At 37.1% G+C, this 15092-nt stretch overlaps 1 protein-coding gene across 1 annotated transcript in view; it reads right to left on the bottom strand.

Moving 5' to 3' along the window:
• Positions 1-459: 459 nt before the first annotated feature.
• The window catches only part of MAP3K5 (mitogen-activated protein kinase kinase kinase 5), a 72344-nt gene continuing 57711 nt past the window's right edge, over positions 460-15092 (bottom strand). The window contains exons 23-29 of the mRNA XM_018078243.2: positions 12915-13100; positions 9524-9629; positions 6853-7093; positions 3971-4083; positions 2977-3089; positions 2004-2080; positions 460-1190 (exon numbers count right to left, since the gene is read on the bottom strand). Of these exons, the coding sequence (XP_017933732.2) occupies positions 1130-1190; positions 2004-2080; positions 2977-3089; positions 3971-4083; positions 6853-7093; positions 9524-9629; positions 12915-13100 (897 nt within the window). The 3' untranslated portion in view covers positions 460-1129. The remainder of the gene's footprint in view (positions 1191-2003; positions 2081-2976; positions 3090-3970; positions 4084-6852; positions 7094-9523; positions 9630-12914; positions 13101-15092) is intronic.

The following is a 15092-nucleotide window of genomic DNA, read 5'->3' as shown; positions in this document are numbered from 1 at the left end:
ACTCACATTGGAATTTTTTGCAGCTGCCCTAGAAGAATCTGTTGATACCCAGTGCTACAATGGTGGAGTGACAGTGACAGTGGATGGACAGGGAACATCCACAATCATTTTTCATTACATGTGAGAAAAGACACATTGCATTAACAGAAGCAGAAAAAGAAACAACAGGGCACAATGACTCTTCAGTGCATGGAAGCAGGACTTTTCATTTCTCAAGTCAAGTAGAGCACATGGAGAAAAATTTTGTTTGGCCTTGGCTTGTTAGTACAGGAATTAGAGTGAATAGGAAAACCAAGAAAATATTCAATGCTGTGATAATCCAACTCAAATCACAGTAAGTTTAACATGTGTCAGAAAGGTTCCCTTGATACTCAATTTGATTTTTTTCTTTTTTTTTATTCCAATATTTTCCAGTTCTACACCTTTATTATTTTAAAAGTCCAAAAATATAGGAAAAAGTAAGTCTTAGGTTATTTTTATTTCCAACTGTGTATGTCAGAGATAGCTTTAGAACAAGCTAACATTACTGTGGTTCAGGTGTATACAACTGGTACAGTTCAGTAGTACATAAACAACTCTAAAACAAATGCACCATAGAACTTAAATTACCAAAAAATAAACAATAATAAACTATGTAGGGCAGTAGGTAAAACAATTACCTTTAGAACTTACACACTAAAAGAAAAATATCTAATTATGATTGAAATTATGAAGCTCTACTACAGATAATATTGAGATATATTACAAAGAAACTTGAAAAGTTGTCGTCACATTTTGGTTTTGTTCCAGTGATGTACAGTCACATGAAATCTTACATCAGTTTTTCATGAAATTAACATCTGCTTACTTTATTACAATGTTTCATGAGTTTATAACTGTGTGTGTATGTGTATGGGGTTAAATTTTTGAAAAACTTGCATGTAAAAACATTTGAAGTAAAATAATGTTGCAGATTGTTTATAGATTCCTTATGGATTATAGAAATAAAAGCAGTCAGGAAGCTGCAGTGTTTTTAACATTGGTAAACAAATACTGGATTAAAGTGCAACAGTCCCTCTGACAGCACACCTGCTCTGTGCTGAAAGGAAATCTTTTCATCTCTGCAGAGAAGCAAAGAAAAATTTCAATGTCAGGTGTGTTTCTCTCGAAAGTCGGTGATAGCCTTCCAGAGCGTGCATAGCATTCCTCCTCTGAAAAGAAAAAGCATAAAGACACTCAGGTACAAAGATACCCTCTAGCCTCAAAGCATTCCAATTTAGGTGCTTTCTGATTTTCTTGCCCTGGTTTTGATCAATGAAATTCAGTGGGAAGGCTGATCAAAGGTGAAATTCAACATGCAATACTCAAATAGAGAACAGAGTCCTTTCCTGATTATGGTACAGGGCAATCGTTCCACTTGGCAGATGCCTGCTGTCTGGAATTCAGACTTCTGGTCCAAAGGACTTGCATAACCCACATCTGACTTCCAACACGATGAAAGTGTCGATTACGTAAAAATCTTAACACTTGTCTTTTAATGTAATTTTTTAGTTACTTTTTTTTTAAACTGACTGGGCACGCACATAGTGTCTGATAATTTCCATTGTTTCTACTTAAACTTGGTACTGCAGTGATCCACACATCTGGCATGATAAGGTGAAATCTAGTGTTACTTGCAGTCCATAAGTAAGATTTCTGAAGTTTGATGATGATGATAAACTACTGAAAGTTTTGCTATCTCTACCTTTTAAAATAAAAGCAAGGCTCTAATGGGATATTCAGTGTCTCCAGGTGCAGGGTAAATGCTTACCCTAATATTTTGCCTTTAATAGAGATACCTTATTTTAAAATTTAAACAGTATCCAGCTGTTTAGCAGGACGGTGTCAGCATACAAAGACAAACTGGAAAATGTTACTTATTTTAAGTTAATACTGCACAGTACAATAAATTAGTATCAGTTATTTTCTCTTGAAACACAGCACAACTCCTGCTCAGCACAGATCATTTAAACGTGAAGCATTACCTCAGTCTCAAACTTTTCAGATCATCTCGTGTAACATAGCAGAGAACATCCGTTAAGGTATAGTCTTCACCCAAGAACTGCAAAAAGAAGTTTAAATTAACATTTTGTTAGAAATATCATTTAGCTTCCTAAGCTCATGTTCCTAGGATTATCTGCCCTTAAAAATAGAAGGTTATACCTGGAAGAAACCTAAAATTGAGCTAAAACGTGGTACATGTAACAGATTAATGCACATTTGTTTTAAAAATACAACGGAGCTACTTAAATTTTACACTGTATATTCTGCATTGGCATACCAAGCACAACTTGAAAGGTGTAATGCTTTTACAGCTACTCAAAACCTTTCTCAACTGGCATTTCTATTGTTACCACTGATATCTCAGAATCACAGACTTCAGTGAACACAAATCAGAGCATAATTAATACCACATTTAACCCACAAGGAAATTAAAAACAACAGTTAAGGCCTACCTTTTCAAGAATGGCATCTAAATTTATGTAATTGGATTTGGATGAACCTTTGATCTGATATGTAGGAGTGATAACTACATGCAGGTGTTCCTAAGTCAGCTGATATTCTGAGGTGCTCAACACCTCTAAAATTATATAATTTGCTGCAGAGCATACTGATCCACTTCAGCATATTTTGCTTCAGCATAGTTAGCTAAGCGCGAACAGGTACACTGTATTCAGCATATCATCAGCAGGGACTGCTGCAATGTGTAAAGACACTGAAAAAGCAAGAGTGTCTATTTACCAGGACATTTTATTCCCTTATTCCTAATCAGATTTAGGAATTATTAACAGTACTGTATTTTTAAGAAGGCCTTTATATTCATGGCTTTTTCTTATCTCAGAACAAATCAATCTCTCAAAATGTGCTGAAGTAATTAAAAAGGTTTGATATCTTCTTGCACTGAGACACAAAACAGTACTGCAATTTGTACTAGAAAGTGAACAGAATCATTGCTACCTTGTTTATCGTGGCCTCATCAGCTCCATGAACTCTCAGCCAGTTTATGAGATCCGGGTCTTCGGTCCCTGTGCCAGTGGAATGACGATGACAGACAGACAATCCAGGAATATCTGAAACAAGCATTTCTAAGATAAGGTTTTATGTTACCAAAGCAACCTCTTGTTATTTTTGACTCCTGAAGCACTTTCTTCTGTGAGCTTTCCATTCAAGCACAGAATACCAGTATCCCCATAAATAAAGATAAATGTCAATTCCCAAAAACCACACTTAATTACAATTTATAGACATTAATTATTCCACTTGGTTAGGGGTACAGATCAAATAGTGTGAACGCTGATAGAGATTTTCTTCCCTCTTCATAAAATGACTTTACAAGTACAAGGCACATCGATTTCACTGTCACTGTTTCTACACGAATTGTTGCATCTGTTAACTGAACTGTTCACTGCAACTCATACAATCGGTGCACAAGCAATGCCTTGGATTGAGGATCAGTTGCTTTTGGGAAGCAACACTTCTCTGAAGCATATTACACAGAAACATCAAACTGCACTAGCACTTCCACCTTCTTCAGGGCAGATACACAGCAAAGTCGACTTCCCTCAGAAACCTTTAAGTTGTATTTACATTTCACCAATTAGATCCTCTTGAACTTTCGGTGGAACAATTGGAACAGGCTGTAATTCAAGGAACATATACCTAACATACTAGATTATCCTCTTTAGAAATAATATTCTGTAGAATATGAGCCTCGTACTCTTCCATATAATCACAAACAAAAATATTTAAATTGTACCATTCCTTGTACTTTGATTAACAAATTCAGTAATTTGTTTCCACAATGTACATTCTTACTTCAGAGCAAACCCTACCAGAAGCAGCATAATAAAGCATCTTTGCTGAAGAATGGCTCAATAAAATGAACAGATGTTTAGCTGGCACCATTTCATCTGCAGCTAGTATAAAACTTTTCCTTGAAAATTTTTCTCACCTATTGGCTGTGACCTGAGCCGTAGGTTTCTGATCTCTTGATCTTTTTCTTCTATAGCTTGATGTAAGAGGACTTGAAATTCTCTCTCCTTTTGAACCAACTCCTCCAATAACCTGTGAAGTAACCAGAAGAAAGCACACATTTCCTTAATTAGCTTCAATTTGCAGGAAAGCAAAGATCTTACTATACTTAAACTGGAAACATTCCTGACAAAGACAAGGACAGACTTCTTCGGCTTTCACAGGAATATTCTTTCACCATAGATTTATTATGACCTATACCAAGATATAAACATTCATTGGTTCCTAAAGCTATAACCCTAAAAAAAAAAAGCCCCAAACACATACACATTCACTCACTAAACAAGTGATAAAGTGTCAGTGAAATTTCTACAGCCGGCATTCTGCTTGAAACAAAACCATGTAACTGAGAACAATATCAAAGTGTTTCATAAACCAAGGGCTAAACTTTGTGACATAATCCTTTGTAAGGAAAAATGTCAGTTCACATCTCTCCAGCAGACATTTTCAAGGGTATGGCAAGGGTGGAGCTGTGATGAAAATGTGGTGAAAACGTATGGTTGCATTTCTTAAATGTGGAAAACACATTCTTAACCACAGAAGAAGGGCTGTCCCTTCTTCACATAGGAGGCACTTTGTGCCTGCCCTCCTAGACTACGTTAAGAGTGAGAAAAGAGGAGGCAAAATACTTGCATCCTCCCCAAGCAAGTACATTTGAGAATGTCAAGCAGAAGTAAATTGGAACCCACATTTGACCTCCATCATAACACAAACCCAGAGAGAAACCCAGAGAGATTCAGTAGCCAGCACCTTTCAAACTGATCAAAAGAAAATAGTCAGAATATAATGGAAAATTATTATGGGAAACTGCTGCAGAATCACTTTCAGAAAAGTGATTTAGTAAAAGAGGGGATTTGTGAACAGTGTCTTTTCAGGAACTTGATATGAGAAACTGGACATGGAGAACACACTTAGAAACCTGTTACTGACTTCTGAGTCTTAGGAAGTTCTGCCTTGAAAGAACTGCAGCACCTTCATCCATTTCCTGAAATCTTTGTCAGCCTGAAAACTACAAAATAACTGTTCCATTTTGGCATGTTTCCTTTTATTATTTTTTTTTACACCAGTTGGCATTGCACCTTTTTTTCTGGGACAATGAAAGATAGGAATTCAGTTAGAAAATGTGCCACAAAAGCACCTTGCCTGTATTTGCACAGAATTAAACTGCATCCCATATGATTGCTTTATAAAAACATCTAGTCCTACTCTTAGCTTGCATGCAGGCCTACCAGCAGCATAGTTGCATTTGAATGCTTCTGCACCCAAGCTAATAATTCTTAATGGGTCCACTCTCCTTGGGAACAGAGCTGCTTTGTGCATCTCTGCACCCCCACAGCTTGGTCATTCTCAGTGCAGATTGATATTCTGTACAGACAAGTCACCTTCCAGTTAACTTATTCATATTCTATCTATTCTGGTTGAAAAAGGCCTTCAGGGCCAAATAATGAATTATTTTCTCCCGATAACTGCTTGATGCTTATGCCAATGAAGCTTTCATTAAGATTTAAACAACTGTCCACATTATGTACCTCAAAATTTCTGCGTGAATGACTGGATGTGATTATTTGGCCAAAGGCTTTGCAGCTGAGAAATTTACAGAAGCAAAGTGCTAGCAAAAAAGTACCTCTACAAATTGATCACTTTTGAGGCTATTCCCCACCATAAACTTGTGAATTAAAGTGAGCCAATCTAAAATAGTTACGTATTTATTTAAGTATATCAGTAAGGCAATCCAAATTTTCTCAGTGGTCACAAGCAAGAAAATTAATTGAAACATAAGAACCCAAAGATACTGTTACTTTATTAAAAACAGTACAGTCTAATGAATTCCTCTAATTATGGCAATCTTCTTGGACACATTTAAAAGTAAAGTGCAATTTAACATTTTAACTTCAATTGGAACTGTAGCTCCAAAGAATGTCCTATTGGCATAACCACTGTCTTATTGAAGACATGTTCTCTTTCTATCAAGACCACATTCAAAATTTTACTGAGGTCAGCAGGGAATCCCATGTCATAAATCCAATGCTGCAAAAGCTAAATATCTACTTTAAACTGACTGGTATATTTTAATGAAAAGAAAACAAAATATATAGAAGGTCATTTGAATAAAAGAACAGAAACAGATTTTTCTCTGACATTTCTTAAACAAACAAAAAACCCCAAAGAACCACTTTTCATGTTTAAAGTGTAATGCATGTATTTCTGAAAAAAAATCCAATATCCAAATCTCTGGCTCATTTCTTCTTTTAAACAAAACACCTATTTTTCACATCTTTCTCTGATGAATAAATCTTCTTTAATAAAAAGATAATGGCTGCTGGTAAGCACAGATCCTGCTTGCAGTGAATTCTGTGCACAAAACAAGTCAGAAGTATCTTCCTTGCAGAGTTCATATGTGGCTGTCAGTCAGCTTGACTTCACTCCCCAAGAATAACTACAGAAAAGAACAGCAAGTTCTGCCTTCGTGGAAACAAAGCATAACACCATTCATCAGCCACACAGAGCATACGAAGGAGAGAAAAAGCAGAAGCTTGGCAGCAAGTCAGTTTTTTCCAGACCTTCCTTGAAAGGGCACCTGAAATCAAGATCGACCTTAACTTGCATCCCTGCTGTTTTGAAATCATTAAAACTAATATAAGTGATCAGTCACAGCTAAACATTTTGTCATTTAAATGAACACCTTGCAGTGCTATGGAATTTTGGCAATCACTACTCTTCTAGCACATGTATTTTAAAAGCTAAACAATATGTACGGTCCCAAGTAGGCTAGTGTCTCTGCCTCCTGATGTCCAGACTCACCTGTTTGTCTCTAATTTTAGCCTGCCCAGCTGGACACTCAGTGATCTGTGAGCAGCCTGGGAGTCATGGGATACCGTAGAGCTGAGTGTGCTTACACCTGAGGTAGCTACTGCATCTTCCATGACAATGCAAGGCTGCTGGATGGCTTGATTCTGGGGCTGTTCATCTCGATCTTCAACTTCTATATCATCTTGATCTGCTGTATCACTTTCAGATGCAAGACTAAAATGTGGCCTCAATTCTATTAAAATATAAGCAAAAGAAAAAACCAGTAAAGATGTTAAACATTAGTTAAACATTAAAACAAAAGCAGACCTAAGTGACTATTTGCAGATCATCCTATAGCTTGGGGTAAACCAGATCTGAAATTTCTGTAACAAGAGAACAGATGATATTTTCTAGAGTTTTAAGACCACTTAAAATGTAACAGCATCTAATTTTTGCAGATTATTATTCAGCCTATTGAATGTTAAAAAGCTCTAAAAACCAAACATCTGGATAAATATGATTCCAGATTTGGCTAGCATTTTATTTCAAATTGTGCTGAAGTATTGTGTGCAGCAGAAGTTCTTTTGCTTAATTCCATTCTCAATAATTTGTATTTTCTATGTGTCTGACCTGAAATCTTTTTCAAACAAACTGTTATTTCTTTTAAATCCAGCTATTACTGCTATTGCTATTCTGTCATATTTGTCATTATCTCATTAGAACAACACCATGTTTACCAAAAAATTTTATCCAAAGATATAGAGAGGAAATGACAAAAAGACCCCTCTCCCAAGAATTAAAAGCAGCACACTTCCCTTCTGCTTATTAGAGGGAACACTGCCTAGTTTGTAATGATGCACATCCATGAAACTGTGAACACAAAGCTGTATGTGTACTCTGGTTTGTTATGCCCTGTTTAAACCACCTACCGGAGTTTACCAGGTATGCAAGATACGGACACAAGATCTGATACTCCTACAGAACCTATTATTGCAACAACATCTGTTTGTTAACTCTAACCATTTAATATAAATCTTTCTTCCTTCCTTCAATTGTGGCTCCTTACTGTTAAGAACTGCCTCTAGTCTCCTCACTGAAAAGTATTTTTTTCCCAAATCACACTTGGGTTTTGCCCTTTCTGCTGAATAACTAATAAATATGTTTCTCTTCTTTACAAAAGAAACATCTGTTCCTTGATCTATTTCATCTCTTCATTTCAATGCTACATACCTTTTTCAAGGCTGAACATACTAAGATCAACAGAGCTGTGCTTCCTCTATATTAAAGAAAGCAAATTTATTATAAAGCAGTTACCCAAATATTGACAGGCAAATATGCCAGAATTTGCTTCGAACTTCTGTTCTTATTAGTGTGATGGAGAATTTATTTGCCATTTTTCACCACCAGGAAGTATAACTGTATAAAATCTGCTTTGCAACACTCCTTAAACATCCCATTACTTTTAGAAGCGTTAGGGCCAGAGATAAATCTTCGCATCATTCTTAGGAGGGGAAGAAAAAAGGTACCAAAAAAAAAAAAAGAAAAGAAAAAAAAAAGTAGTCAGATGAAGGCAAGGGAAAGCAAACAGAAGTAGGGTAAGGCCATTAGGGAAGTTGCAGATGATCAGTGCCCAAACACTCTATTAGGGCAGAGAGGCTTTTGTTTAAGCTTGAACTCGTACAATTAATGCTGATACTAAGCTGTATGGGAAAGAACAGTCTATTAAGGAGGATTCCAGAGAACTCTTATTATACAGGAGTAAAGTACATGGCTATTAAAGTTGTTCAGCACTCTAATCAGAAGTCAGATTGTCTTTATGACTTCAAAGTAACACACAAACCCTACTTATACCTTGATGGTTGTGTTAGGGATATGGAAAATACCAAGGAGAACAGGAACGGCTGTAACTTTTGTAGGAATTTTCAGATTCCCTTATTGATAATATAAGACTTAACCTACTGCAGAAAATGGGAACCTAAGTGTTCTGACTTCAGACTTAAAGCATTAAATCATATATTTAAAAATATCACCATTAATTCCACTGTTAAAAGTTTAAGAAGCAGCAGAGAAATTAACTCTGGAAATAGATAGAGAAATAACAGAATGGGCTACACTTTCTTCCAAACAGACTCCTTCCCTCGGTGAAGCCAGGCATTCTACTTTCACAGCATTCAAAATCTAATATTCAAAGTGCAGGCACTGCAGACTGGTTTGGTTTTTGTGGGTTTCAGAGGTTTAGGGTTGTTTGTTGATTTTTGTCCTGGTTTTTTTTTTTTAGACAGCTTCTGACCATAAGCAAGAGAAACTTCCACGAGCTCCAAAAAGCACATAATTAACCTACACTTTGTAAAATACCTTCCAAAATCTGCATGTGCTGGTAATAGGCCTGTCCTCTGGATTTCAAGGGGCAACATTGTGCATATCAAAAAATTAGATCCATGAGCACATTAACCTACTACTCCTTGTGTTGCAGAATAGTTTAGATTATGCATCATGGAAAGGTGCTTTCCAAAATAGCTTGGACACCTCACTGATTAGCTTTTGAATTGCAAAACAGACAGTGAACAGGAAAAAGGTCACTGCTGGTTTCAAAGTCTTAAGTGAAGCATCATAATCACATCTCTAAAACATGTTTTAAGAAATCAGCTGATAAATATTTCCTGAGTATTAAGAAATTACTCACCTGGGACCAGAATTGTAATAGCAGTCTGCACAGCTTTTCTGATTATGCTGTCCAGTGCAAACATCCAATGTGGCTTGATGTTATGATTTCGGAGAACTTTATTGACCTAGTAACAGAAAATTCAGTTCAGATATTACATACCCCACAAATTAAAACTATAATATATGTGACCATTATATAAAGTGTTTAAACTTATAGATGCTGTATCCAAGCAGGTGATTAAAACTATTTCTTGATAGCAACATTTTTGTCAACTTCCTCCATTTTTTTTATGTCATACAATATTTTGTATTTTTTTATCTCGTATTAGTTCCTGTGTTAGGTGATTTTTGATGACTGTGATACTTAACCTTCATGGCTGTGGAGAGAAACTTAAGAAGAATGCCAGCAAGACAAATAACAAAGACCATGTTATGAAAGGCTTGTAACTGAAGCTAATTAATCTTGTTACTTTTTTGGCATCATTTTCACTGCTTGCTCTAAGCAATACTTGCTATTTTAAAGTACAACTGTAGGAAATATCAAAAGACTAATGTAATGCCACTCCTACTTAACTAAAAAAATAGTTAATTAACGTTTGTTTAAACAGTCAGGGGACTTTGTTTGCGTGCTGTACCATTTTCTCTTTCCTTTTACTTTTTACTTTATGCAAGCACATCATTTTCTACTCTGGGTTGCTCCTAATTGCTTACAAGCCTGCTTTCAAACTGCTTTTAGCCATATTCCCAGGGGCCTCTTATGGATGCTCCATGCCACTTGCAAGAACATCTCTACTTCAGGGGAATTGTTTTCCCCCTCCCAAATGACAGGGAAGAAGCAGGTGAGGTGACAGTGCTATAACGAAATGCCTAAACAACATTAAGTAGCAATCGCACAAAACAGACTATTAATCATATTATTTTCACTGCCCAAAGCAATCATATTCGGTATAGGTACCTGTACTGGGTTTGGCTGGGATGGAGTTAAATTTTTTTACAGCAGCCCACATGGTTCGGTGTTTCAGACTGGTGACTAAAAGAGCCTTGATAACACACCCATGCTTCACCTATTGCTGAGCAAAGCTTACATAATGTCAAGGCTTTCTCTGTTTCTTGTGCTGCCCCACAGCGAGTAGGCTGCAGGTGGACTAAAAGCTGGAAGGGGACACAGCCAGCACATCTGACTCAAATCGACTTAAGAAATATTCCCTTCCATATAACACCATGCTCAGCAATAAAACTATAGGCTGGTTTTTCCAAAGGAGACATTGCTCAGGGATAGGCTGGGCATTATTCTGCTAATGGTGAATGATTGCTTTTGCATCACTTGAGAAGTTTTTTCCCCCTTCACTCTTTATTTTGACCCACAAGTTTTCTTACTTTTGGTCCTTCCAATTCTGTTCCTCATCCTGCTGGGAGGGAGGGAGGGAGGGAGTGACTGGGTAGGGGCTTTCCTCTACCTGCCAGCCCAGGTCAACCCACCACAGCTGTACCTATGTCTCCTCAATTCTATTGCCAGTGGCCACAAGATGGCACTTGGACACTGTGTTTGGAGTTGGAGAGCTATCAGCAGTGCCAGGAGCCCCTGCCCTGTGCCTGACACCTGGAGAGCAGCTGCTCAAGGGCCCCAAAGGTCTGCTCACTGCCCTCCAAGGCAGCATGGCTCCCCTTTGCCAGCACTTAGCACCTTCCTATACTGACTGCTACCAAGACATTGACATGTTTAGGTAAGTGCAGCTTATTTGGGAAATGAAGAAACGCGATGTAACTTTATCAAGAACACAGCAATCTACAGTAATGGGATTTAGCTATTTACATTTCATCACAAAACTACTTTTGCTTGGTTGGTTCCACGAAGATGTTGTGATATTAAACCTTGTTACCTAAGATTACCTTATTAAGTCCCAAGAACAAGCGAAGTACTTTCCCCCTCACTTTCAGCAGTATGTAAGTCTCTGCAGTATTTGAGGCCTTGATACTGTTTCGGATTTCAGTGTACTACTTTAGAAATCTACAGTGTGTCCAAAAGAACTAAGACTGGGCACATATAAAGCAAAGTTTTTCTTTGAACTTTCTGTGGGTTTAATTAAATAATAAAGAGCTGGTAATGGAAGAGACATTTTTCAGTTACAAACCAGCAACTTGTAATGATGAAGTTAACAGAAGGTGGTCAATTTTTTATTTATAAGAATACAACTCAGGCAATTACCACCAAACAACTGATGCCCAGCATCATCTCTATCAGAACACCAACCCAGGTTTTTGTACTATTCCCCCCTCCATTTTTTTTACTCTTGTATGCTTGGTTTTTTTCTTGAAAGTGTCAAAAGAATATTATTATGAGGCTAAGGAGAATGGATAGCTGAGAGTGTACTCAAAAAAATCAAAGTGAAAACTTTGATTTGTAGAAACATCTATTTTACAGATTAATTTCAAACTTTGTGGTTTTTTTTGCAAATAGCATTTAATTCTTATTAGTGTAGTCTCTGTAACAGTTTACATGCTATGCCATCCTTCCTGACAGATCTTTTACTTGGCAGTGCCCCAGGTTTAAATGCTAACAGAATCATCCACCTCAAATGCCTACTTGGATTGCCATTTCAGTTGAACTATGTGACTTCAGTCTGGGCAAGTGATACTCAGCACAGCTGCACCCTCCCCTGTTCATTATTCATCTTAATAATTAAGCCTAACTGCTTGTGATTAAATACATAGCTTAAGAAGAAAAAACGTTGCTTTTTGTAAACTAGCTATTTAAAGGCTATCCAAGCATGTTTCATTGCTCAATGTAGGAAATAATAATTTTTGCATTAATTATTGATACAAAAGTAAGCTTTTAAAATTCCTCCTTATCCTGCTTATTATAAATTGAAATGAAGATAACTTATTTGGCAGAAATCTGCTGCTAACCAGAAATACTAGAATAAGAACTCACTACAATATTACAAGGTAGACAGACTACTAATGGGGGTATAGAGTGGTTTAATGCATTCATTTGTAGGAGGAGTCAAGTTCAAGAAATTTACATTTATGTAGGATAAACCTGACATTCACTGTTGGTCTTATTTACCAGAAAACCCTCCAAAAGGAAATTTTTTTTAAAAAGGTTTTCCTGCTTTAATATTATGCTACAATATTCACACAGCTATGGTGAGCCTTCTAGATCTTTAATCAGAAGATCTGAAAAAATCTCAGTTGGGTTCAGGATCTGTGTCCTGCCAAAGGATCACATAGCATCCAAATCAAGTCATGGCTGTTGCCTGGATTTTTGTTATTACAGGTACAAAACCTTCAAATATTATTGTTTCAGTAACTCTGGGTAGAAGTTAATCAAGTTCTGTTTGCTTCTGGCTTTTTTGGGGGGGCAGGAGCAGTTTTGATGTACGAATTTCTTAGTAAAAATGACAACTTACGGCATCTTGAAAACCAAACAGCACAAGCTGCACTTGACTGATACCATGGCTGTCAAAGTCTAACTCCAGCTTCAGTTTTGAAAGAGTGGTTGCAATGATTTTGCGATCAGTGGACCGTACAAACTCTCTGAGGCTTGAAACGAGTGTTGTGATATGTTCCCATTTTAGCTTGGGTTCTTCGGCTCCCTGGTAGAAAAGAGAGAAAAAGAAATAGTTTTGATAGCCATCTTTTGAAACATACATCCAAAGGGACTTAAGCCAATAACACCAGTTGGCAACAAAAATTTTCAGAAACTCTGCTGCTATGGTTAAGGGAAAGGTGCAGCTGCAGGTCAGGTAATGGTACCAGTGTAACTGCAGCAGTACAAAGCTCTATCGCTCAGCTCCCTGGTAATGCAAGTAATCTGATGAAAAAGTAGCTGACTTTGGTTTAAATCAGTTGCTGAAGAGTATGTGCACACTGTAGTCTGTATGGCTTTTTGTACAGGAGGGAAAAGATATGAATAAATATACTGTGCACTGAATACTACAAATTACTCTTAATTGCAAACAAACACGTACTTTGCAGTGCTTCCAATTTCTGTGTGCCCCTCAGAGACAACATGCAAAATCCTCCAGCAGCTTTTAAAAGAAGAGATTAGTCAAAGCAATGCAGGAGGCTCTGGAAGGGACTAGTTCTTTCTTACATAACTTCCTAATTTCTCTTAATACAGAACTTCTCTTATAGCAGGTCTACAAAGGCCTTACCTTTCTAGTATAAATATTCATATGCCTATTTTTAAAAGCTTTTGTGTTTTTGCAAGAGCTATCAAAGTAGCAAAAAGCTCAAAAGCATTAATCAGAATAACCAGTATAGGTAACTAGGAAGCAGAGGACTGTATTTGCTCTCATAAGTAAAATTATGCCAACTGAATGCAAATTTCAATTCCAAATCGTAAAATGAAGCCAGAGGTGTTGTTCAACATAAAGTATTAGATGCCTATTCTAAAGAAAGTTAAGTACATATTCATATAGACTAAAGATATCTAACACTGATTTCCATAACAGAAGGACATATGGTGTTTGGTTCTGTTGCATTTGCTAGCTTTATGCTGTGAATGTTACAGCTGGCCAGACACCAAGAACTCTTGTTTGCCAAAAACACTGAGCTTTTAACTACAGTAAGTTAATTCTGATCTGGATGAAACTAACGTATATTGATTACTTGAGAGAGAAACTAATATTAAAAAAAAAGTTTTAAAAAGTGCAAAAGTTCTAGAGCAGTCAAAGCACTGACTAAAGCATCCATCTGAGATAAAAGATCCTATCCTCTGATCTTGATCCACATTGGAGAATTCACTTGATTTGCTGTACTGAAGTGGATCCCTCACTGTCCTGCAGTAGCATATCTCCTTTTTGTGTAAATAATTAAAAAGACACTAGGGCAGATAGGTAAATGCACATTGTAGCCCTGGACTAGAGATCCAAGTCCATCAGGGCACTATGGGGACAGGACAGCCAGTATTGACTCCCTAATTAGAAACACTCACCTATTTTGTGAGGGCCATTCTCCTCCCCTAGCCCCCATACCCAATGACTTTGTTGAAACCTTTCTTGTGAAAAATTTTTGTGAAGAGAAAAATGCTATCAAATCCTAAATGAGACCTAACAAGCAAGTAACTTCTTGCATTTAAGCAGGACATATCAAGAAGCCAACTCAAATTCCCCTTAACTGCAGTTACTACAACTTTCTGGTGGTTTGAGTAAGTTTCCTACTCTCTGAACAGGGTCCCTCTCCCAAGGGAGAAAACAGTTTTTGGGAGTCTGAGTTCTACATCCTCTTGAAGGGCAACCAGTGCCATGAATATGTACTTTGAACTCATAGGCTGTACAACTCTGCATCTCTCTGTGTCTCTCTGCTTCTCTCTCGGGCTGTTCCAGCCCCCGCTGAGAAAGGCATTAAGCAACAAGCAAACTCTCTCAGTTTTGAGATTGAGTTTCAGCCTCTCACGATCACCGATTATTATTTTCATACACATATTAACAACTGTGTCTGTTATAGCAACACTCTAGCAAAGCACAGATCACAGCCAACTCTCTCATTGACTCCTACTTAAACACTTTCTAAGGGTACTAGGACAACTGTGGAGTTTATACACACAGCCCCCCAAGAGTTAGAAACAATTTTTATTGGCATGG

The sequence above is a fragment of the Manacus vitellinus genome, unplaced genomic scaffold (genome assembly GCF_001715985.3).
Source record: "Manacus vitellinus isolate BGI_N305 unplaced genomic scaffold, ASM171598v3 scaffold_4_pilon, whole genome shotgun sequence".
Classification (NCBI taxonomy): Eukaryota; Metazoa; Chordata; class Aves; order Passeriformes; family Pipridae; genus Manacus; species Manacus vitellinus.
The sequence above is the reverse complement of the archived record's forward strand: the minus strand, read 5'-3'. Positions and strand labels throughout refer to the sequence as shown.